We start from the raw sequence: 26,685 nt of genomic DNA on the forward strand, positions 1-26,685 counted from the left end.
TCAGGAACTTGAAGCAAGGAAAACTGGAAGTTCAAGGCCAGCTTGGGCAACTTAGCAAGATCCTATCTCAAAATAAAATAAAATAGGTTTGATCCCCAGTAGTGCCAAAATAAAAAAAGAAGAAAACAGAACTCATATTAGAAGGCCACACAGTAGTATGTACCTGCAATCCCAGTCACTCAGGAGGCTGAGGCAGGAGAATCTCTTGAGCCCAAGAGTTCAGGACAAGCCCAGCATATGATGCCTTATGTTCAGAGCAACATAGCAAGACCCTATATCTTACGAGAAAAAATAATGAATTTAGTCAGATGCAGTAGCACATGCCTGCAATCCCAGTAACTGGGAGTCTGAGGCAGGAGAATTACAAATTCATAACCAGCCTCAGCAACTTAGGGAGGTCCTAAGCAACTTAGTGAGACCCTTTCTTTAAATAAAAAATTTAGTAAAGGAGCTAGGGATGTGACTTAGTGGCAAAGTCCCCCTATGTTCAATCCCCTGTACCAAAAAAATAAAAAATAAAGAAGTCATATGGGGGAAAGAATATTTTCCTCATTCATTCTTTCAATCAGGATTTAGATAGTGAGAATGAGGCTTTGTTCCAGGTCTTGGTGATACACGGTAAACAAAAAGTTATCTCTGCACTCATGGAATTTGTATTCTCAATTGTAGTTAACGTTACAGAATGAATTTCAGCTACAAACAACAGCACTTCTCATGCATTAAAGTAGAAGAGTTATTTATTTATTTATATTTTTGCAGAGTTTGGATTGAACCCAGGGCCTTGTACATGTCAACACAGAAGGAACCTAGAGAGCATCATGTTAAGTGAAATAAGCCAGGCATAACCACATATCCTCATTCATATGTAGAAGTTAAAAAGGTTGATCCCATAGAAGTAGGGTAGGTCAGTAGAGGCTAGGTAGGGTGGGGTAAAGAGGGAATAAAGAGAGACCAGATTACAGGAATGAAAATACAACTAGAGAGGAGGAATTAGTTGTAGTACTCTACAGCATAGTAGGGTAACTATGGTCTATTTAAAAAAAAAAAAACAATTATTTTGGGGGCATTCTGAAATCAAACCCAGGGCCTTTGGTGTTTCAAGTATATGCTTTACCACTGAGCTACATCCCCAGACCCACACAATTTAGTATGTATTTCAAAATAACTAGAAAAGAAAAATACAAAGTTTTCCAATACATGGATATGATAAATGTATTGCTGAAATCTCAGTGCTTGTCCCCAGTGCCAACCCAACAATGAGTTGAATTTGATAAAAAGGAAAAAGAAGGTTTATTGTTTTGCTAGCAAAGGAGAAACACCGGGGACTCCTGTCCCAAAGGCTGTGACTCTGCCCATCAGCAGGAACAGGGGGCTTTTAAAGAAGTGATTCAGAGAAAATATTAGGGAGGAGAGATCAGGAAGGAGAAGGTTAGGGAAAAGAAGATCAGAGAGGAGAAGATCAGGGAAAAGGTTAAGGAAAAGATCAGAGAGGAGACAGTCAGGGAAGAAGAAGATCAGGAAAAAGAAAAAGACATGTAAGTTTCAAAGTGACAATGGATATAGTCAAAGTATCAAGTGAACCCCTGTTAAAAATGTTTGAGGCAATGGAATGTTAATTACCCTGATTTGATCTTTATACATTTGTATACATGTATTGCCATATCATACTATATCCCATATTATGCACAGTTATGCATCAATTAAAAATTGCTTTTTCTTGAGGTTTTCCATCAACCAGAATGAAACAGACTATTTTGATTTATAGCATAGTTGTTACTTCAATAACAGAAGGTATCTGGTCCATCCCTATAACCCTTCCACTAGATTCCTCAGCTCTCCTGGTCAGTTGTCTTTCTTTCAAACCAGACCTGAATCATTCCAACTGCCCATCTTCTCTGTATCTGCCTTTAGGCAAGTGAGCACCGCTGGGGAAAAAAACCCCAGATGTGGGCAGATTGGTGCCACTCTAAATTTATTTCAACATGACCTAGGCTCTCAGGGGTACCTGATGATCTTGTTTCTCCAGTCAGCTCTCTCTACTATAGGGAGTATTCCTTTTTCTTCTTTTCTTTTTGTTCTATTTCTTTTTCTGGTGTGTGTGTGTGTGTGTGTGTGTGTGTGTGTGTGTATGTGTGTGTGTGTGTGTGTGTGTGTGTGTTATCAAGGATTGAACTGAGGGATACACTACCACTAAGCTACAAACCCAGTCATTTTTAAACTTTATTTGAAGAGAGGTTCTTGCCAAATTAAGAAGGCTGGCCTTGAACCTGGGGTCCTCCTACCTGAGTTTCCCAAGTCAACTGGGACTGTAGTTGTGCATCACCATGCTTGGCAAGTGGCTCATTTCTTTTTTTTTTTTTTTTTTTTTAATTTTTTTAGATGTTGATAGACCTTTAGTTTATTCATTTATTTATATGTGGTGCTGACAATCAAACACAGTGCCTCACACATACTAGGCCTTTGGTGTTTCAAATATATGCTCTACCACTGAGCCACAACCCCAATCAAACACAGTGCCTCACACATACTAGGCCTTTGGTGTTTCAAGTATATGCTCTACCACTGAGCCACAACCCCAATCAAACAGTGCCTCACACATACTAGGCCTTTGGTGTTTCAAGTATATGCTCTACCACAGAGCCACAACCCCAGCCAGGCAAGTGACTATTTCTTAAACCATTCTTCTGCCCCTTGTCTCTGTGTTCAGTAAATGGCCTGTTCCTTATTTCACAGAGCACAGAGGATAGAACTCTCCCAGCCTCCTGATCCCACACCACCTACCAACTTACTTGTATCCACATCAGTTCCTTCCTTCTCTCCAGTTACAAAGGAAGAAGTATTCCTCTTCCTGTTGATGTTCTACTTCTCCACCTATGCTCTTGCACACTTCCTCCTCTTCTTGTTGAAATTATTGTTCCCTTTTCTCCTGAATCTTTATCCTCTTTATCAAACCCAGGGCCTCCCACACAGTAGGCAAATGCCCTCCTGCCACACTTTACCCCAGTGAGCTACCCCCAAGCCCTTTGATCTTCTTTTCCCTGACTCCACCATCAGTACTCCAGCTTAGTCTCACCTCCCTCAAACCCAAACCTAACAACAAAAATGTCTCTTTGGGCCATGTTTTCCAGCCCCTACCTGTATTTTTCAATTCCTTGAGAGTGGAATTTCTTGAAATTCCCCTATGGTCAGTCACTCCACTCTCTAGTACAATTTCTAACCCCATAACTCCATTCTCAGTGTACTTACAAAATCAACAACTTCCTTGTTGCTAAGATTGGCTAATACCTGGGACAGGTGAGAGGACCAGAGCTCAGGAATGAGTAGCACCTGGGATAGGTAAAAACTTCCTGGATTCCTAGGATAGGTGAGAAGAGGACAGGTTCTCAGGGAAATAGATCTTATCAGGTTCTAAGACTGAAATTCACTGTTCTGACCACAGTGTGGTTTGTGAGAACACAGGACTTGAGAGTCAAGGCCTGGTTTATACCTTTGAATTTGTGGTTCACTGCCTTCTTGGGGACCTTGGGCAGGCTCCTTCCCTTCTCTGAGCACCAGGGTTATTGCGAGGAGCCCAGCAACAAGTGACAATCAGTGTGCTACTCCAGAGCCTACAGGAAGCTAGGGATCCTGGCAAGTATTTTCTACCAGGTAACCAAAGACCTTTCATGCAGAACACCCTCTGAAGATACACTGATCCAATCCCATTTTTTTGGTACCAGGAATTGAACTCAGGGGCACTTAACCACTGGGCCACATCCCCAGCCCTTTTTCGTATTTTAATTTTATTTATTTATTTTTTTTGCGGTGCTGGGGAATCGAACCCAGGGCCTTATGCTTGCAAGGCAAGCACTCTACCAACTGAGGTATCTCCCCAGCCCCTCATATTTTATTTAGAGACAGGGTCTCACTGAGTTGCTTAGGACCTCACTAAGTTGCTGAAGCTGGTTGTGAACTCGAGATCCTCCCCATCTGCTGGGATTACGGGCGTGTGCCACCATGCCAGCTCAGTCCCATTTTTATAAATAGCAGAATTCACTGGATGTGGCAGCAGAGGCAGGAGGATTACTTGATCCTATCAAAAACAAAACCAAATAAACAACAACAAAAATGTCTATAGATGGTAGAATTAAGATCCCATGGAACAAAGAAGTGAATTAGCATTTAGGGGGAATTACAGGCGTCCATGCATGCAGGCTCTTCCACCATAATCCAAAAAAGGAAGGCTTGCTGCTCAAACCTGCAACTGAGAGAGCAGGGATGAGGGGGTGGAGGGGCTGCAAAGGTGGAACATAAATAAAATTTGTGAGCAAGTCTGTCTTCCCAAGCTAGTGGCCTACCCCATTTCTCTCTTTCATAGTGAGATTTCCCAAAAGAGGAGACTCCTCTTTCAAACTCAATAATGCCTTCCCACTACAACTAGAATAATCCACTCCTCACCTTTGTCTATAATGTCTCCATTATAGAGACATTTCTATCTCCCTGACGTCATAGCCTTTTGCCCCAGCCATACAAGCCACTCTCTTTGAAGATTTTACATTGTCTTTTGTTCATCACTGACCCTACAGTGCCTAAACAGCACTAAGTAGGTCACTTCTACTTTTGTTCCTCCAGAGTTGCCTGACTCACTCCTGGACTCTCCTCTTAACACGATCTCCTATTTTCTCTGTCACTATTTGGGTTAAGGACACAGAAGATATCAGTGATTTTGGTTGAGGCCTTCCAGGTTGACTTTTTCTTCCTTCCTTGGTCCCTTAGGTTTTTCTTTTTCTTTTCTTCTTTTTGGTTCCCAGGAAGGAACTTGGGGGCACTCAACCACTGAGTCACATCCCCAGCCCTATTTTGCATTTTATTTAGAGATGGGGTCTCACTGAGTTGCTTAACACCTCATCTTGGATGAGGTTGACTTTGAATTTGAGATCCTTCTGCCGCAGCCTCCGGAACCACTGGGATTACAGGCGTGTGCCACCTAACCCCACAGGTTTTCTTGTTTGTTTTACTATTTTTGGTTTTGGTACTGGTGATTGAACCCAGGGGTACTTTATCACTGAGCCACATTCCCAGCCCTTTTTATTTTTTATTTTGAGACAGGATCTCACTAAGTTGCTGAGGCTTACCTCCAACTTGCAATCCTCCTGCCTCAGTCTCCCAAACTGCTGGGATTATAGATTTGTGTTACAGTGCCCTACTTTCTCTTACTTTGTTTTCCCCCCTTACTTTTACTAGCATCCATTCTCTTGCTTTCATCCTTTTCAGCTTCCCTTGAATTCTTTATTACAGATTTCTCTCCTGCTGCCTTTCAGGGTCTCACTGAGGCCCTCTTATAGTCACACCCTTCTTGAGTCATGGCGTCCTCTTCTTCAACAATTTAAATATCATTCAAGGGGCTTTCATTTAAAACACAGTTTTTCTTTCTTGCTTACTGTGCTGGCCAGGATCTCCAGTACAGCTGAATAGAAAAGATAATAGTGGATACCTACTCTTCTTCCTATACCTAAAGGAAACACTTTCCAAGTTTTACTCTTTTTTTGCGGCTAGGGGGGGCGGTACTGGAAATTGAACACAGAGGTGCTTTACCACTGACCCACATCCCCAAACCTTTTTATTTTGAAACAGAGTCTCACTAAGTTACTTAGGGCCTCGGTAAATTTCTGAGGCTGGTCTCAAGCTTGCCATCCTCCTACCTCAGCCTCCTGAGTCCCTGGGATTTACAGACATGCACCACCACACCCAGTTTTACCCTTTAGCTTTATGTTGAAGATTCTTTTTTGTAGCTGCCATTTAATAGGTTAGGAAAGTCCTTCTTTATTCCCACTCTGTTAAGACCCATTATAAAATACACATGTGGGGCTACAAATGGAAGCACACACCTGTAATCCCAGTGACTCAGGAGGCTGAGGCAGAAGAATCACAGTTTCAAGGCCAGTCTCAGCAACACAGCAAGGCCTTAAACAACTTAGTGAGGTCCTAAACAACTTAGCAATATCCTGTCTCAAATTAAAAAATAAAAGGTTCTGGGGATGTAGCTCCAAGGTAAAGAAACTCTGGGTTCAATCCTCCATTACCCCCTGCCCCCCCAACACAAAGTGGATTCTGGGACTGGGGTTGTGACTCAGTGGTAGAGTGCTTGCCTAATACATATGGGGCACTGATTTTGATCCTCTGCACCACATTAAAAAATAAATAAATAAAAATAAAGTTATTTTTAAAAAAGTGAATATTGAATGTCGTTGTATGTTTCTTTTATACGTACATGCTGCCCCCGTACCCTGTCTTTAATCTAATTATGGGGCAAATTGATTTCCTAATGATAAACCAACCTTACATTCCTGGACATATCCAGCTTGGGCAAGATGCACTATTTTTATATATTGTTAGATTCAGTTCACTTATAGTTTCCTTTAAGATTTTTGCACCTTTTTTTAGGAAAACATTTACTTGCCATTTTCATTTATTGAATAGTAATAGATTTAGGATTTTTTTATTACTCTTGAGTCACTTTTGGTAAATTGTATTTTTCCTAAGAAGTAATCTACTTAAATATTTGGCCTAAAGTTGTTCATAAACTCATCTTTTTGATCTCTAGTTTTGCTTCTTTTCATCTTAATTTTATTTGTGCTTTCTGTTTTCTTGATAAAGTTTGCCAGTCTGTTAATTTCATTAGATTTTTTTCAAAGTACCATATTTTATCTTTATGATTGCTTTTCACTGGTTTTCCTGTTTGTTGTTTATATTCTGTCTTGTGTTCTTGTTTTCCTTATTTCCTTATTTCCTTATTTCCCCATCCCTAGGCAACATCAAATCTGCTTTCTATAGATTTGCCCATTTGGGGCATTTAATATAAATAAAGTCATATGTAATTTTTTTTTCCCCTGGGAACTGAACCCAGGGCCTCATGCATTTTAAGCACAGTTCTGCCATTGAGCTATACCATCAAAAAGCCCCAATATATGGGCTTTTTTGCTCGACTTCCTTTACCCAAATAATGTTTTCAAGGTTCATCTGTGTAAGAATCCTTCATTCCTTTTAAGGTTGAATAGTATTCCATTATATGGACATACCACTTCTTTGTGTGTGTGTTTGTGTGTGTTGCTAGGGATCAAACCCGGGGCCCCATGTGAAGTAAGCTCTGTACCACTGAATTACAACCCCAGTCCTGGACATACCACTTCTTATCCATTCATCAGTTGATGGACATTTGGATTATTTCCATTTTTTGGATTTCAGGTTTATGTTTTTCTGTGATTATGTTTTTAATTCTATTGCACATATACCTAGAAGTGGAATATCTGGGTTATATGGTAATTCATTCCCCCTCACTCACACCCCCTACCAATGCTGGAGGTTGAACCCAGGGCCTCTCCCATGTTAGGCAAGTGCTCTATCACTGAGCTCCACACCCATCCCGTGTTAAAAGTCTTTGAGACCCTTCCAGAGTGTTTTGCAAAGTGATCATACCATTTTACACTTTCACAAGCAATGTGTGAAGGTTTCCATTTACCTATATCCCATAATAGTTGTTGTTATCTCTTGCTTTGATTCTATCCATCCTAGTGGAATGAAATGGCATTTCATTGTGGTTTAGATTTGCATTTCCCTAATGGCTAATGATGATAAGGATCTTTTCCTGTGTATATTGGCCATTAGTGTATCATATTAGGAGAAGTGTTTATTCAGATCCTGCGCCCATTTTTTTAAATCGAGTTATTTGTATTATTATGATTATTATCATCATCATTGTGGTCATCATTATTGCAGTACTGAGGATCGAGCATAGAAGAGTTCTTCCCTCCATCCTTGGTATTGGGAATTTAAGCCAGGGGCACTGTATCACTAAGCTACATCCCCTGTCCTTTTTATTTTATTTTATTTTGAGACAGGGTCTTGCTGAGTTACTTAGGACCTCACTAAATTGCTGAGGATGGCTTCAGTTCTCCTGCCTCAGTCTTCTGAGTTGCTGGCATTACAGACCTGTACCACCTTGCCTATCTGAAGAGTTCTACATCTTACTTACAAGTTCTTTTACTTTGAGACAGGGTCTTGCTAAGGTGCCAAGGTTAACCTTGAACTTGAGATCTTCCTGCCTCAGCCTCCTAAGTAGTTGTGAACCACTGTATTGGCATATTTTTATTTGAGTTGTAGCTATTGTCTAGGTATTCTAGATATAAATATTTTATCAGATACATGATGTGTAAAACTTTTCTCCCATTATCTCTCTCTCTCTTTTTTTTTTTTTGAGTCTGTGGATTGAACCTAGGACCCTTGCCCATGTTTTACATGCACTCTACCACTGGGCTACATTCCCAGCACTTTTTATTTTGAGACAGGGACTTACTGTGTTGCCCAAGCTAGCCTTGCACTTGCTCTTCTCCTGACTTAGCTTCCAGAGTTGCTGGGTATACAGGAGTGTGCCACTGCACCAAGCTCAGAGGTTTTTTTTTGTTTTTTTTTTTCTTTCTTTTTTTTCTTTTTAATTTTCCTAGATTTTAGTTATTTATTTTTAGTTGTAGATGGGCACAATATCTTTATTTTATTTATTTATTTTTATGTGGTGCTGAATATTGAACCCAGGGCCTCACATGTGTCAGGCAAGCGCTCTACCACTGAGCCACAACCCCAGACCCTAGATCTTTTTATTACGATTATTAGTGCACATTAATTATACAGAATAGTGATTTTCATTGTGTCATATTTGTACATGTATACAACATATTTTGATCATTTTAATCCTCCCCATTACTCATGTTGTTTTTCTTGATGATATCTTTTGAAGCACAGAAGTTTTTAATTTTTATGATGTCTAATTTATTTTTTTCTTTGTGGCCTGTACTTTTGGTGTTGTATTCAAGAAACTATTACTTAATCTAAGGTCACAAAGATTAATGCTTATGTTTTTTTCTATGAGGATTATAGACTTAGCTCTTAAATTTATGTCTTTGATCCATTTTGAATATATATATTATATGTATGTGTGTGTATACACACACACACACACACACACACACACACATCCACACACACACACACACACACACACACATACTATGAGGTGGGGATCCAACTTTATTGTTTCCCATGTATTTACATGCAAATTCACATGCATGTACTCCAGTTATCCTAGTAACATTCTTTGGGCCTTGCTAGCTATTCTTTTTCTAACATTTTATAATAAATGTTTAGCTTATTAAGTTTTTTTCCTTTGATGCTGGGGGTTACCCAGGGACTTAAGCATGTTAAGCACATGCTCTACCACTAAGCTATACCACCAGCCCCAGTTTTCCTTCTTTTCTTTTATTTTAGTACCAGAGATTAAAGCCTGGGGTCCTTAATCACTCAGCCACTTTTATTTTTTATTTTGAGACAGGGTCTTGCTAAGTTGCTTGGGGGGGTCTCACTAAATTGCAAAGGCTGGCTTTGAACTTATGATCCTCCTGCCACAGCCTCCTAAATTGCTGGGATTACAGACATGTACCACACACACAGCAGTATTATAAATCTTCTTTTCTAATATGGGCATAAATTACACATTTTCTTTTTTCGATAGTAAGTATTGAACCCAGCAGTGTTATACCACTGAGCTATATCCCCAATCCTTTTTAGTATTTATTCTGAGATAGGGTCTCACTAAGTTTTTGAGGTTGGCCTTAAACTTGAAATCCTGCTTTCTCAGCCTCCTGGGTAGCTGGGATTACAGGTGTGTGCTGCCTTGCCCACTAGGTGCACATTTTAAGAATGTTTTGCTTTCTAATCTGGGTTTATTCTGTGGCTTCAAGAATACCTCAGTGGACTGAGGATATAGCTCAGTTGGTATGCACAAGGCCCTGGGTTCAATCCCCAGCACCACTGGGAAAAAAAAAAAAGAACACCTTGGTATACTATTCTGTGCCAACCTTAGCAAGGTACACAAACCCAAATTTAATAAACATAGGCCTATACTAGTCTTGAGAGATTGTTATTAGTTTTATAGGGCTGACCTACTCATTCAAAAGGTATTTGTTGAGTGCTTAACATGTAGCTTCATTATATTAAATGCTGAGAACAGAGAAGTGAAATAGTCTTGCCATTGAAAGCTTATACACAATAGAAAAAGCAAAAAAGAAATTACAATACTGCATTATGATGTTAGGATAAGAAACATAAAACATGCTGGAAATAGGAAGCATGGGATAAGATTAATTTTGTGAATGGAAAAGGCATTCTGGGAGAAGTTGCTTCCTGAAAGACTCTGAAAGATGAATTAGTAGGAATTTGCCACATGTATCTAGCAGAAGAGTATTTCAAGCCATTGGAACAACAGTTGGAAAGATTGACCTTTTGAGGGAAGGAAAAGATATATACTGTGTCAGGAGCAATGTTGGGAAAAACCATGAGATGAGAGAGTTGAGATGAGGTCAGCAGTTCTTGAACAATACATGGTGACAGGCAATTGACCACAGTGGGGAGTTTGGACTTCAACCTAAAACAGGGGAAAGTCACTGAAGAGTTTTTTGTTTATTAATTTTTTTAGTTGGACACGATACTTTTATTTATTTATTTATGTGCAGTGCTGAGGATCGAACCCAGTGCCTCACATGTGCTAAGCAAGCACTCTACCACTGAGCCACAACCCCAGCCCAAGAGTTTTTAATAGTGGTGGGACAACAGCAGGTTTGTATTTTGAATGTTTTACTGTGACTGCAGAGGGTACACAAGCGAGGGAGGGCCAAGATTGGTGACCAGGAGATTCTTTAGGAGGTTGGAGCAGTCACCCAGGCGTTGATTAAGGAGTGTCCATAGGGGGAGAGAGCAGGAACACTGAGAGTGACCCTTACATTTGTGCCCCAGCTGATTGGGTACCACTGGATACGAGAGTGTGGGTCTGGAGAGAAGACAGGGTAGGTTAGGATGGTTTGAGGTGCTCATAGGCTTTCTCTACCTTCTAGCCTTACCTGAACCTGGCTCTTTTCTGAGGGTTTAGCTTCCTTGGTCCTCTCAAAGGAAAGTTGACATTCCATGAATCTCAGGGCCAGCAGGCTTCACACCTTTACCTTGTTTCCCATTGCTGATTCTCCATCTTTTCTCCTCTAACCCTAACTCTTTGGAGGTCAATGCCATCCAGCTGTACTACTTTGTTAGTCTCTTTATTGCTGTTATCTGCAAACACAGTCATCAATGACATTAACTTTTCTTCATCCTACTCCAGTCCTGTCTTTTAGGGGGACTGTGTAGGTGACCATCCAATACTTCTCCTTGACACCTGCTGGACTTCCTCTCCTCCTCAGCCCACCAGTCAGCCTTTCCCATACCCCCAAGAGACAGTCTATAACCATCCCACACTTGAATTCTCGGTTTCAGGTCAGTTTCCTGACCACCTTTTCCTGTCCTTCTAGTTCATTTGTTTTAGTGTCTACACACATAAATCTCTAACCTCGTCAAGTCCCATTATTTGTGCCACTTTTTCATTATCTACTGGTCTCTCTTGTTTTTGCTTTGTTCTCCCCCTAGCTTAGAGCACAGTTCATTACTAAATTCTCTCATGGACTCTCAACAAACTAGCCTGTCTCTGTCTCTCTCTATTTTGCTTGCCTGGCTAACCCTCAATCCTAAATGAACCCAGCTGTTAGTCACAACTGCACCTGAACAGCTGAACATTACTGAAAACAAAAACAAAAACAAAAAACCTCAACTGGCTCTACTTTTTGCACTTTCAGTTCATGACCACAAACCTTAAAAAAGTATTCAACATTGAGATCTCTACTTCCTCACCTTACAATTGACCATTAGCCCACTCTGGTCTGCCAGCTAGAAGCAATGATCTATCAAAATCCTCTATCAAGGCCAATGAAACTTCCTAGTTTCAAAACTCTGAGCATACGTCTCAATCCTTGTTTTTATCTTTTAGCAGCATGTGGCAGTTGACCCTTCCTCCTGGGAACCTTTTCTATCTTGGTTTTTGTGATATCACATGCTGGGTTTTCTCCTCTTTTTCCATTCTTTTTCAAGCCTCCAATGCTGGCTCCTTCAAATATCTGTGTGGCACATGCCTGCAATCAGTAGTAAAGTGTCCTGAGTTTAATTCTCCCTGCCAATTAAAAAAAAAAAAAAAAAAAAAAAAAAATATATATATATATATATATATATATATATATATTGAGTTCTTCATTGCTCATTTAAAAAAAAATTTTTTTGGGGGGGGGGATTGAAACCAGGGCCTCATGCATGCTAGGTAAGTGCTCTATGAATAAGCTACACTTATCCCTTTCACAGTTCTTTTTAATACTTTCTTTTCTTTTTTATTTCTTTTTTTAAAAATCTCGTTACATACTCTTCATAGGAAACCTGATGATTACTTCTCCAAATTTATATCCGGAGCTATGACCTCTTTCAAGCATTCCAGTCTTATATATGCATATGCTAATTTGACATCTCTGCTTGGATATCTAATAAACAGCTAAACCCCAACTCATTCAAAAATAGATCTCTTGATATTCCCCTCTCCAAACAAACCCTTTCCCAATTTTGAAATCAATTCAGTTATTCCAGGAGTCATAAACCTTTCTTTCTTTTCCCCTTCATCCACATTCAATCTGTTAGCAAATTCTTTGTTTTACCTCCAAAATTTATCTCTAATCCATTCACATTTTTTGTCACTGTCCCATCCTGATTCAAGACATTACTAACTTTAGCATCATTTTCTGCAATACCCTTCTAATGCATCTTTCAGCAATGTCTTCTCTTTTCTATAAGCTCCAAAGTGAGCTTTAAAAAATGTAAATCAGGGGGCTGGGGAGATAGCTCAGTCGGTAGAGTGCTTGCCTTGTAAGCACAAGGCCCTGGGTTCGATCCCCAGCACCAAAAAAAAAAAAAAAAAAAAAAAAAATGTAAATCAGGGGCTGTAGCTGTAGCTCAGTGGTAGAGCATTGCCTTGCACACACATGGGAGGCACTGGGTTTGATCCTCAGCACCATGTAAAATTAAATGAAGATATTGTGTCCATATACAAGTAAAAAAAGTATATATATAAACACACATATATATATAAATGCATATATATATATATATATAAATGTAAATCAGAGTTGGACTCTGTGATACACACTTCTAATCCCACCTACTTGGGAGGCTGAGGCAGGGGGATTGCAAGTTTGCGGCCAGCCTACTTAGTTAAGTAGGACCCTGTCTCAGAATAAAATAAAAAAGGCTCTTGATGTAGCCTAGCTGTGTCAAGGCTAAATAAATAATATAGTAAGACAGCTCACTCCCCTCCCAAGTCTTCCATCGTAGCCACCTAAATTCTAAACTCCTTATTGTGATCCATAGGGCCCTTTGTGGGATAATCCTCCCCTATGTATCTCTCCAATCTATACTCAGAGCCCCTTGTTCATTAGGGCCTCCCTTCTACTCTTTGGACAAGCTGAGCTCTTTGATACTGAGTGTCTTCATAGTGGGTGTTTCCTTTGCTTGAAATGTTCTTCAAATGGCTCCTCTTCTTTGTAATCTCAGCCCAAATATAATGTTCTGGGAGATGCCTTCCCTGAAAATGTTATCTAGAAAAAACTCCTTTCTTCAGCTATTCACTCACCCTATTAATTTTCACCATATCACTTATTATAATCCAAAGTGTCATTTATTTATTTAGGAACTGGGAATTGAATTCAGAGGTGCCTTACCAATGAGCAACACCCCCTCTTAATGTTCTTCTCCTCCTTCTTATTTGTACTGGGGATTGAATCCAGGGTCACTTAACCACTGAGCCTCTTTTCCAGCCCTCTTTTTTTTTAGACAGGTTCTCACTAAGTCCTAGAGCCTTGCTAATTTGTTGAGTCCGGTCTTTTCTGAATTTTCAATCCTCCTGCTTCAGCCTCCTCAGCTGGGATTACAGGTATGAGCCATCTTGCCCAGCTTTTTATTATTACTATTATTTTTAAATTTGAGACAGGTTCTTGCTAAGTTGCTGAGGATCTAAGTTACTGAGGCTGGCCTTGAATTTATGACCCTCTTGCCTCAGTCTCTTGAGTCACTGGGATTACTGTGCCTGGATAAAGTGCCTTGTTTAAATATTCATCTACATCTGTCTTCTGAGTTCTTCTTGCCCTGAATGCCAGTGTTATGAGGTTAAGGATCTGGTCCGTCTAGTTTACACTTGGACCTCAGATCCTAGAATCAGCTCTACTTTGGACCTCAGATCCTAGAATCAGCTCTACTTCATAGCAGATACTCAATAAATGCTAATTAAAGGAATACAGGGTGAGAAAGTTGGATATGCAGTTCTGAACTTCTATTGAAAGATTTGGGATGGAGATAAGGATTTGGAATTGTTATTGTCATTATTATCTGTAGAATTAGGACTCTAACTCAGGGGTTCACACATGCTAGGCAAGTCTGCTATTATATTCCCAACCCTAGGATTGGAAATTATTATAAAAGTTTTTTTTTTTTTTTTTTTTTTTTTTTTGGTGGTATAGGGGATTGAACCTGGGGTCTTGCATATGCTAGTTCAGTAATTTTTATAAGAAAAAACTGGTGGGATCTACTTCTGTTTATCTGGAGCTTAGAGACCTTAGAGCCTTTGAGGGTAGAAAGAGAGCTGTCTTCCCACACTGAGTTTCTCTGAGTCTTCTAGGTCCAAGTATATAGATGGTTTAAATGTTTATTAATAAACATTTAATAAACATTTGTTGAAAAAACAGAAATTCAACGGTCACTAGGTGTTGGTTGTTCTTCTGTTCTATATATTGAGACTGTTCGAAAGGCACAACACTGATAGAATGGGGAAGAGGACATAGGGCGGAGTAAAGCTGAATTTTTTTCTAAACCTTGACCCTCGAACCTCGATTTTACATAGTAGGTTCCTTTCTGGATGCCAGTTTGAATTACATATGTCAGATTTTGCTAGTCTTAACTCACCTTACTCAATGGAGTGTTATTATTGATTTATTTAAACGTTTTATATTATGAAATACAGAATATTTTCCTTATTTCAAGAATTTGTGCATTCTTCATGAAAAGTGAATTATCAGTATATATTCTCTATTTTGATGGTTGCTTAAAACGGGGAACCCAGCATTAAGTTCGGCTAACAATGATTAATTTGCACACCATGTGAGTCGAGTTTGACGGCTGCAGGATACGCCAACAACTCTACATCTACTGCTTCTTTTAGCCTCCGAGACCACTTGCTTCAAACTAGAGGCGGGGTCCTGACCCTTCGCGACCTCTTTGTCATGGCGTCCGCGGGGCGTCTACCAGCTGAGGGTTTGGCTGCCAGCGGGGCGTGGACCTTCCCAAGATGGCGGCAGCCAGGCTTACAGCGCGCAGGGGGCGGAGCTCCACCGCCGGAGGCGGGGCAGGGAGCCAGGGGGTCGGGCTAGCGGACGGGCAGCTTCCGAAGTAGGCAAGCTCAGCGCGCTTGCGCGGAGAGGCCCTGCGCGCAGTGAGGCAGTGGCGGGGGAAGGCACCGGTGGGGCCGACGGGCGTGTTGAAGGAGGGAAGCGGGCGAGCGAAGTCCCAGTGCGCGCCGCGGCGGCCCGGGTACCCTCCCCTTCCGGGCGTGAGGCGCTGTGAGAGGAGCCGAACCGAGCGGACCCGCACCGGCAGTGAGGCGCCGCTCTCGCTGCCCCAGCCCGGCGTCCCTTGGCTTCCGCGATCCGGTCGCGGGGCCCGTGTTCCTCAGTACACCCAGCTCCAGCCGCCCCCAGAGCCTGTCCCCAGCCCTTCGGAAGCCCCGGCGCCGGCCCGGGCCCTTGGCGGGGAGGATGACGGAGCTGCAGTCGGCACTGCTACTGCGAAGACAGCTGGCAGGTGAGCAGGCGGGCGGCGGGGCGCCTGGCCGGGCCGCGATCGCGGCCAGCCGTGCCTGCTGCCTCCTCCCTCCTCTCGGCCAGAGGCCGGGCGGCGAGGGGTCCAGGCCTGCGAGGGCGGGCAGCACGGGTTTGGGTCCCAGCGGGGCCCAGCACTTCTTGCCCGGCTCACTGAGGGTTTTGGGGGCGGGGACGCGTCCCTCCTCGGCCCTCGGACGGGGCCTGGCTCCCGGGAAGTGGGAGGGTGGTCGCCCCCCTCCCCCACCATTCGGTGGGGCGTTGCGGGGGAGGGGCCGTGGATCCCCTGCCAGGCTGACCCTCTCTGAGGGGCGGTTCCCGGGGCTCAGGTGCGGCGGAGGCCGCCGGACCTCCGAGCAGCAGGAGCGTCTGGGCCCAGCGCGGCTGAGTCCCTGGCTCCGGAGTCCGAGCGGTGCCGGGCAGTGGGGGCCAAGAGTGGGCGAAAGGAGTGGAGCCGGGCGGGATAGGGGAGACGAGCAAAACTTCTCCCCGGGCAGTGCCGGGTCCGCGGAGTTACGGCCCACAACAAAAGCGGCGGCCGGGGCGGCCTGGGCGCTGGCGCGCAGTGCCCGGGAACCCGGCGGCGTGCGGGACGCCGCCTCGCCTGCCTCCGCCTGGCACCGGCTCCGGCTGCGCCGCCCGACTGGGGGAGGGTAGGAGCGGGCACTGAGGACAGCGGCTCGCTGGCCGGCTCGGGCTTTGTGCTCGCGGCAGTTCAGGCTCCAGTGCAGGCTAGCAGACCCCCGGGACTGCGTCCGCAGGCTCTTGACTAGGGGCGGCGGCCGGGTCATCCTCTCCGGAGGAGTGCGCCCCCCTCCCCCATTGTCCCGGCCTCCCGGCCGTTTGCGGCTTCCAGGTTGACTTTTTAGGGGGTTGGCTCCTACTCTGCTAGGACTGTGTGAGCCGAGCATGCGCGCTGGAGGCGTACGTGTGCGGAGTGGAAGGGGGGAGGCGGGTTGGTGGCTTCACAATGCAGCCCCACGTGCTGCCAGATTTAAAGAGAGATGAACCAGCAGTTACCCCTGCTGTCCAACGCCCCGCAAGTGTCATTCCTGGTTCAAGCCATCTTCCCCCTACGTATCCTGCAGCCAGGCTCCGCTGGCACTGGGTGCAGAAACCTAAGGCTGGAATGAAGAAATCTGTCTTTGAAATGGATTGTGAATTTGAGGTGTTAGTTAAATCACCTTTGTGGCTTCTTAAGGAAAAGGTTTTCGGGGGCTGTTACAGATTGTATAATTAAGTTTATTATTAGACCATGAGCAAGCAGGTTTGGACAAGTATTAAAGTTCTAGATGATCAGCGGGACTGGCTTGAAGTGAATGGAGAAGTTCTAATGATACTAAAGCCACTAGGAGTAGTGTGTTAGAAAAGCAATAGAAATATAGCAACCTTATTGCACCTTACATTTGCAAACTTTCCTTTTATGTCTTTTTTTGAGAAAATGATTAAGGTTTTCTGTTGTCCTCTAAGAATTCTTTAATCGGAATAAGTTGTTTAAATTTTTTTTTTTAGTTGTCAATGGACATCTATGTGTGTATGTATGTATGTATGTATTTATTTATTTATTTATATGTGGGGCTGAGAATTGAACCCAGTGCCTCACACATACTAGGCAAGCGCTCTACCACTGAGCTATGACCCCAGAATAATTTTTTATTATGAGGTGAACTAATATAAAGTACTAAATATTAAAACAGTACTCAACTCCCCAGCTCCCCCACCCCAAACTAGGGAGTGAACCCAGGAGCGCTTTACCACTGAGCCACCCAGACTTTTTTTTTCAGACGGAGGTGAGACTTGGGTGGTCTCGCCAAGTTCGGGAGGCTGGCCTTGAACTTGTGATCTTATGCCTCAAGCTCCCGAGTAGCTCAACTCTTACATAATGGAAAAGATAAACATTTTAAAAGGTGCAAAAGAAGTTCGCAGTTACTAAGAAAGTAAAATATGACTAATAGCAGTAGCAATATATTAAAAAAAAAAACAAAACTTTCCTGTTTGTGAACCAGCTCCAGATTTTAGTGAAAACTTGCTTTAGTTTTGTGTTTCATTTTTTTTTTTTAACAATATTCCAGATATCGATAGACCACTTCTCAAAGTGCTCTTTATTTAATGGTTGACTTTCTGGTAGGGTGAATTAAAATATACTTTAAGGCAGAGGAGAGAATGATTTAATTTGTAATTTTTTTCAAGTCTCCATGGTAAAGTCACTTAGCTGCTAATTAACTTTTTTTGCTTTCTCAAACAGTAGAACTGTTCTTTATACTTTCTTTAATTTTTGAAGGATGTTAATGAATGGAACAGAAGGTCAAGATACTGTAATTGGAATGTAGAAACATCAAGTTTATTTGGAAAGACTTGATAACTATTTAAAGTTCTTGTTTTACTTTAGTAGCATGAAGACTGGTATATGTTCTTCACTTGAAAACAGGAGTGAATAAAAAACTGTAATCTATTGAAATCACTTAGAGTGAATTTTTGAAAGGTTTGATAATAAATACTTTAAAAATCTTGAAATGTATTGGATTGAGTGGATAACATAAACCTGTAAGCCATTCTAGCTACTAGAATTCCAGAAACTTTCAGCATCAGTGGTCAACAATAGCTTCATTTATTTTGCCCTTAGTCTGCCAGTGGTAAGGATTTTAATTAATTACCTGAGAGAAATTATCAGATGTGTTGTCACTGTAGGGAAAAACATGGTTACTTTCAGAATCAAGCGAAATGGTTTCCTTGGGTTTGCACAGCTTTATCAAGTTTGGTACCCATTATATTTTGGGCTGATTATTGTTGTGGGGGCTTATACTGTGAATTATAAGTGGTTTAGCAGCATTCCTGGCCTCTACCCACTAGATGCCAGTAGTACATTCCCAGTTATGAAAACCAGAAATGTCTCTATTGCCAAATACCCCCTGGATAAAAATCATCCCAGGTTGAAAACCAGTGAGTTGAGGTGTTTTAGTGAAGACCATTATGGTAATTGTGAAGCAAGTAAGAAAACAGGTTCATGAAATAAGATAGGTTGTATATTTCTTTGTAGTATTATTAGATTATGACTTACTCCTTTGCAAATTCATTAATAGCAATTCAACTTTTGCTATGCAATAAGTTAAACACTAAGAAATTCCTCAGCACAAGAGCCCAGTTTTTAAAAAGTTCTTTCTTTTTCTTTTTTTGCTAAATTATAAACACTGGTTAAAATACAGAGTACAAAAAAATTATAATCTTTTCTCCCCAGGTTCTTTTGATGGAAGGTACCATCATTGACCCTTGTGTGCCTTCCAGAGAGGTTTCTTGTATATGTATATATGGGCTAATGTTTACTGAGTACTGACATGTACCAGGTGCTGAGTCCTTAACATATATTTTCTCATTTAATCCTCTCAAAATAAAATAGAGGCTTAGAGAGGTTAAATAACTTGCCTAAGGTCACAGGTACTGCTAGTGATGTTTCTAGAACCAGGATCTTATTTTAGAGACTATTTTTAGAGTTGTTTTTTAATTGGGTATATTGCTCTTCAGGAAATAATAAGTGAGACAGTCATGAAAAAAGATTTTAAAAAGTTATTCAAAATTAATTTATCCAGTAACTACCCAAATTGGTTTTCTCATTTTAATAAAATTTATTGTACAAAATAATACATATTAAAATCATGAGTGTTTTTGTGCCTGTGGTATTGGGAATTGGGATACAGGGCCTTGCACAAGCTAGATAAAAATGCTACCACTGACCTATACTCTGAGCGTGAGATTCTTAATGTAAGCACAATAGGTATATGTTAATCATTGCCAGTTTACAGCCAACATTCTGCAGAATCAAGGAAGATGCCTTTGAATTTGTGTCATAGACTGGAGGAAGGTAGCACCAAGCTTTCTTGGTGTTGATAGTTAATGGAAAAGAAATTTGGAATTAGTTCAACTCATTCCCTACACTAACCATACAAATTTTATTATATGATGAGCAGTTTTAAGCAATATGAAGACTTTTTTTAATCATTTTTTTTTTTTTAAGATTTTCATTAGTTATGTTTTCATAGGCATGCATAGGCATTCCACATTTTCATAGACATTCTAAAACTAGGAAGAATTCTTTTATGCACTAATGGTAAAATAATGTCTTTTACAGTAGAAATCTTTTTCTTTTAATATATTCTTTAGTTGTAAATAGATACTTTTTTTTTTTTTTTTGATGGTGCTAGGGATTGAACCCAGGGCTTTGTGCATGCAAGGCAAGCATTCTACACTGAGCTATAGCCCCAGCCCAACAGTAGAAATTTTGATTGTACATTTAAAAGTAATCTGGAAAATTTCAAAATCTGCAGTTTCCTGGCCACCCAAGTAAGCAGGTTGTGATGAAGTGTTTCTTAGACTTGGTGTACAATAGAATTATTTGAGAAGTCCTTAAAAATAGATTCCTGACCTCACCTCCAAACATTATTACTATGTATATCTTGATGGGGCCCTAGAGTTCAGGTTTATTCCCCCCCCACCCCTTACTGGGTATTGAACCCAGGTTGCTTTTACTACTGAATTGCATCTCCAGCCTTTTTTTTTTTTTTTTTTTTGAAACAGTGTCTGGTTTATAGACATGTGCTACAGTATGTGACTGGAATCTAGTTTTTAAAGTAGCATTTAGGCAGAGGTGATTGTGAAGCAGATGGTCTGAGTTACACTGTAAGGTGCCCTAAACTATTTTCTCTCTTGGAGAACCACCTCCAGGGACCCCAGTTCCAAGTTTTGTGTTAAAGGGTTTCATCAGCAGCCCCGCCATTCCTAGGCCATTCAAAGGAAGGGTTAGAAAGATTTATTCTTGTTGGCCTTTCTAGACTACAGTGGCACCCTGACACAGGGTCCCAGTAACAATCTTAACTAAGCAGAAACAGAGTAATTGATTATTACTCTATTTAAAGTAGAGGATGTGTGTGATGGGGATATAATATTAAAAGTTAATAATTGAGCTGAGGTTGTAGCTCGATGGTAGAGTGCTTGCCTAGCATGTGTAAGGCACTGGACTAGATCCTCGGCACCACATATAGATAAATAAAACAAAGGTGTTGTTTTATTTATCTATATGTGGTGCCGAGGATCTAGTCTAACCCATCTACAACTAAAAATATGTTTTAAAAAAAACACCCATCTACAACTAAAAATATGTTTTAAAAAAAGTTGAAAAAGAAAAAAAAAGTTGATAATCTACATATTTAGAAATGGAAGAGAGCCAGGTACAGTGGTACACACCTGTAACCCTAGTGGCTCAGAAGGCTGAGCCAGAAGGATTGCCAGTTCATAGCCAGCCTCAGCAAAAGCAAGGTGCTAAGATACTCAGTAAGACCCTGTCTCTACATAAAATCCAAAATAGAACTAGGGATGTGACTCAGTGGTGGAGAGCCCCTGAGTTCAACCCTCTGTACCCCCTCCCCCCAAAAAAAAGAAATGGAAGAAATTTCTACAAGTAAATTTACATTGCATCAAATTACTAATTATTTAACAGAAGTTGATACTTTTTATATCCAGAAATCATTACAGTAATTCAGAAATAATGCAGATACTGCATATTGTACTGAATACCCTGTCACAGAAAAAGCATAAATGAAGCAAACATTTTGGGGAAATGGTATTGTATAATTTGCAGCTCCTGAAGTTGAAGAAACATTAAGGAATTATTCATTTGATGTGTTGTTATAGAATCTAAAAAAGCCTTAACTTTTTAGTGAATATTTTTATTTATTTTTTTGGTACTAGGGATTGAGCCCAGCGGTGCTTTGCCATTGAGCTACATTATTTTTTGTCTAGGGACAGGATCTCATTAAGTTACTGAGGTTCCTCACTAAGTTTCTAAGACTGGCCTGGAACTTGGTGGTCCTCTTGTTGCTTTTTGACCCCAACCCTTTATTTTACTGTGTTAAACATTGAGTTCATCAGGCTAAGCAGGCACTCTACCACTGTAATACACCCGGAACTCTTTGACTTCCATTTTGCCAGGTGAAGAGTGGTTGTACTTTTAAGATGAATTTCAGTTCTTTGCTTATTTTGTTCTTTGGTACTTAGTATAAGTGTGCTGTGGCAGGGAGGGTATGCCATCTTCTGGTAGGTAAACTCTGATGTGGGTGAGACCTTGCCTCAAGCAAGTAAAATGTTAAGTGTTCTTTTATTTCAATGTGCTCAGATCAATTTAGAATGACTATTTTGGCATTTCCAAATTATTACAATACTTTTGTTAGAATTTAGATTTTTGTTAGAGTCTAGATGACCTTTAAGGGTCCTTCTAATATCATTTTTCATTGGTTTGTAGGAAATAACTTTTCAGAGAAAGTATATGCTTTTGGAAGTAATCTGACAAGGTAAACGTAGTGGAGTTATACATGTTTAATTGCATTTCAGATATAGAAAAGTACAAAGGAGAAAAAGCAAATGTTTTCCAAATTTTGTAGTAAGCATGAATTATTTGTATGAACACATAAATGACAGAATAAAGAATAAAATGAGGCTGGGCATGGTGGCACACTCCTATAATCCGTTGGTTTAGGAGGTTAAGCACCCCTGGGTTCAATCCCTGGTACAAAAAAGAAAAGAATAAAATGAGACTGGTGTGAATATACACCTTTAATCCCAGCTACTCGGAAGGCTGAGGCAGAAGGATCACAAGTTTGAGACCAGGCTGGGTAATTTAGCAAGACCCTGTCTCAAAATAAAAATATTAAAAGGGTTGGGTAGCTCATTGGTAGAGGACTTTCATGTATGTGGAAGGCCCTGGGTTAAATCCCCAACACTGCCAGGAAAAACAACAACAACAAAAAAGTATAAAATTCTTTTTCAGAAAAAAGAATATTTGTTAAAATATAGCAATTTAAATTTTTCTTCCCCTGTTATAGGATAGAGTCATTTGAACAAATCAGAAGTGTTTATAAGTGCTCCTTCATTGATAGGTTTTGGCCCTTAGAGAAACTTCTGGAAAAAAAATAATTTGCTGTTGTTGTAGAGATGCATATACCTCTTTATGAAGTTATAACCTAGAAAATTTATGAAAAGAAAGTTTTTCTTCAATTCTTCCACTTGGTGCTAGGGATTCGAACCCCTGCCTTTCTGCTTCCAAAGCCAGCACCCTACCGGATGGGTTATATCGTCAACACGAAAAGAAAGTTTTTGTAAATGGAATTATGTTATCTTTTTAAACTTCATATCCATTTCTAAATCTAAGAAAAACTGCTCTTTCTCTGCTTTTCTTAGCTTTACTTATCTATCCTATTGGTTAATAAGTATGAATGACAATCCGTTTATATTTCTACCTGGTAACTGATTTTGCTTTACTTTTTTTGGGTGGGTGGGGTATTGGAAAGTGAACCCAGGGGCACTTTACCAAAGACCCACACTTCATCCCTTGTTATTTTTTATTTTGAGACAGGGTCTCACTAAGGCAGTCTGAGGCTGGCCTGGAACTCCTGTTTCTCCTGCCTCAGCCTTGGAAGTTGCTGGGATTAATAGGCATGTACTACTACTCCCTGCTTACTTTACTCTTATAAAGCAAACTTGCTTTTAGATAACAGTTTAAAAAATTGAAACATTTTTAAAAAATGCCATTTATTTGATGAGACACTGTTTTGATTTGCTTTTGAATGTGCATACACTTTAATTGCATTGTCCTTTTCTTTTTCTTATGTAAGATGTACTAACTAGGGTTTCTATTTAAAGACAGCAACCGCTAGGTGAAAGAGTTTTTAGACATGACTGACTCTCAAAGCGTGATCCATAAAAGGAAATACTGATAAGCTGGACATCATCAAAATTAAAAACATTTGTTCTGTGAAAGACCATATTATAAAAGGATGAAAAGACAAGTTACAGCCTGGAATAACGTATCTGGCAAAGAATTGTACCTAAAATATGTATAATCTCTGAACCCAACAGTATTAAAAAAAAAAAAAAAAAAAAAAAGGAAAAACCATCCATTTAGAAAATGGACAAAAGACATGAACAGTTATTTTGCTTATGACACACAGGTAGCAAAGAAATGAAAAGATGTTCGACACCATTAGACATTAGAAAAATGCAAATTGAAAGCACAGTAAGATGTCATTACAACCTGTTGGTTAACCAAGACCTGAATCCCAGATGTTCCAGAGACTAAGGCAGGAGAATCTCATGTTCAAAGCAGCTTCAGCAACTTTATATCAGCTTCTACTCTGCACTTGGCAGAGGCAGCTGCTAAATACTTGGGTTTTGAATTTTTCTTCCCCATTTTGTTGTGAGGGACAGACTGGTGTTTGGCAGGGGGTGCTCTTTAAACCATTAGAAGAGGAGCCCCAGGGAACTGTTAAACCTCAGAATTTTTCAGAAAAGGTTAAAAAAAAAAAAAAAAAAAAACAAAACAAAGTGATGTGACTACTGGTATTCCTCCCCCCCCCCACACTATTTCTTTATTGATAACTTCAGAGTTTTTCTTACCCAATTTCCTTCTACAAGTGGTTTTGTTTAGAAGTAGTTCTATTAAAACTAAAACTGGGAGGAGCCAGGTGCAGTGGCGCCTGCCTGTAATGCCAGCCACGCGGGAGGCTGAGGTAGGAGGATCACAAGTTCAAGACCAGCCTCAGCAATTTAGTGAAGCCCTAAGCCACTCCCCCCGCCCTCTTTTTTTCTTGTGGTTAAAAATTGACATAAAATTACCATCTCAACCATTTTTAATCTTGGAGGGATTTTTTAATTTTGTTATGGTGCTGGGGATTGTATCCAGTGGTGCTTAACTACTGAGCTACATCTCCACCTCTTTGTTTTTATTTTGAGATAAGATCTCAATAAATTGCTTAGAGCCTCTCTAGGTTGCAGAGGCTGCCTTTGAACTTGGGATCCTCCACCTCAGTCTCCTCAGCCACTGGGATTTATAAAGATGTACCACTGAGCCTGGCTAATCATGCAGTTACTCAATTCATTGGTGTGAAACTGATCTCTAGAATTTTTTAATTGTACAGATCTGAAAGTATGCTCATTAAATCGCTTCTTCCTCCCCCTCATTCCTTGTTTCTATGAATTGGACTATTTTAGATACCTTATGTAGTAGAATCATACATCATTTGCCTTTTTGTGATTGACTCATTTTACTTAGCATAATGTCCTTAGGGTTCATCCATGTTGTACCACATGACATGGTTTCCTTTCTTTTTAAGGTTGAATAATAATCTATCATGAATATATGATATTTGGTTTATCCATTCACCTGCAGATGGATATTTGGGGTGCATCCACCTTCTGGCTCTTCTGAATAAAGTTTCTATGAACATGTGTGTGCAAATATCTCTTGGAGACCCTGCTTTTGATTTCTTTTGTATATATACCCAGAAGTGGGATTGCTGGATCTTATAGTAGTTCTATTTTAATTTTAACAAATTATAGAGCAGTTTTAGGTTCTTAGTATAATTTATCAGGAGCTAAAAAGATTTCCCTTATACCTCCTGCTTGACACATACATAGCCTTCCCCTTATCAACATCCCCCACTGGAATGTTACATATGTTATAATTGAAGAATTACTTTGGATAGTTATATTTGTACTTTTTTTTTTTTTGTACTAGTGATTGAACCCAGAAGTGCTTTACCATTGAGCCACATCATCAACCCTTTTATTTTGAGGCAGAGCTTCACCAAGTTTCTTAGTGCCTTGCAAAGTTGCTGAAATTGGCTTCAAATTTGGGATCCTCCTGCCTTAGCCTCCCAAGTTTCTGGGATTACAGTGTGCACCACCATGCCTGGCTTCTATTTGTAATTTTTTAATGACTCTCCATATTGTTCTCTAAGGATTTACCATTTTATAAATCTTACCAGCAGTATACAAGGAACGATACCAATTTCTCCACATCCTTGTTAACATCTGTTGTTAACTGGTTTATTGCCTGTAACTGAAGGTTATCAGTCTTTTTTCAAATGGAGAACTCCTTTTTAAAACTTACTATTCATAGTTAAAACCAGCAGCTTAGTTGTCATATTAACACTTGCAAGGAAGTTGGAATAGAGAGATCTACAAATTTTTTTTTTTTGGTATGGGAGATTGAACTCAGGGGCACTCAACCACTGAGCCACATCCCAATCCTATTTTGTATTTTATTTAGAGACAGGATCTCAGTTGCTTAGTACTTCAATTTTGCTAAGGCTGACTGAACTCTTGATCCTCCTGCCTCAGCCTCCTTAGCGGCTGAGATTACAGGCATGCACCACTGGGCCTGGCAAGAAATCTGTAATTTGAGATAGAAATTTCATCTTAATTTTATTGAACCCTATGTACAATTGCATTGAGACAGGGGAGAATATAAAGGTATGTTATTCCTTCTTGAAGTGCTACATTTGGCAATACTGTGTAAACAAAGTTATAATACAGTATTATAAATATGGATGAGCTTGCAGGGGCACACATATTTTCAGGGAATAGAAAGTAGCACTGGGAAGGAGTGATTAATATTGGGGGAAGCTGGGGAAATTAGGGAAAGATTCACAGGAAAAAGACTAGTTGGATACAGCAGAATCAAGATTTCATTTCTCTTAAGAGCATTGGTTTATATGCTTAAAAATACCTTTGCATTTATCATTATAGAGAAAACAGTAATTAGACATTTGGCATGATAAAACAAAGCTAAACTTGACAAATTTTAAAAAGTAAATACTGAGAGACAACTAGTCCTGTTGCAGATGTAAATAGTAAATGAAGTTCTAAGAACAGTCTGAACACAACTCTCCGGTGATGGCAGCAATTTGTAATTAAAAAAAATTTGGGGGTGTGTGTGGTACTTGGGGTGCTTAACAAACTGAGCCATATCCCCAGCCCTTTTCATTTTTTTGTTTTGAGGTCTTGCTAAGTTGTTTAGGGCCTCACTAAGTTGCTGAGGCTAGCTTCAAACTTGTAATCCTCCTTT

The 26,685-nt window shown here is 40.4% G+C and overlaps 1 protein-coding gene across 1 annotated transcript in view; it reads left to right on the plus strand.

Annotated features, from left to right (window-relative positions):
• Positions 1-15,395: 15,395 nt before the first annotated feature.
• Ube2g1 (ubiquitin conjugating enzyme E2 G1) overlaps positions 15,396-26,685 on the plus strand; it is a 96,499-nt gene continuing 85,209 nt past the window's right edge. Inside the window, exon 1 of the mRNA XM_047545082.1 lies at positions 15,396-15,777. Within this exon, the coding sequence (XP_047401038.1) occupies positions 15,732-15,777 (46 nt within the window). The 5' untranslated portion in view covers positions 15,396-15,731. The remainder of the gene's footprint in view (positions 15,778-26,685) is intronic.

Source organism: Sciurus carolinensis, chromosome 3 (genome assembly GCF_902686445.1).
Source record: "Sciurus carolinensis chromosome 3, mSciCar1.2, whole genome shotgun sequence".
In the NCBI taxonomy this organism is placed as follows: domain Eukaryota; kingdom Metazoa; phylum Chordata; class Mammalia; order Rodentia; family Sciuridae; genus Sciurus; species Sciurus carolinensis.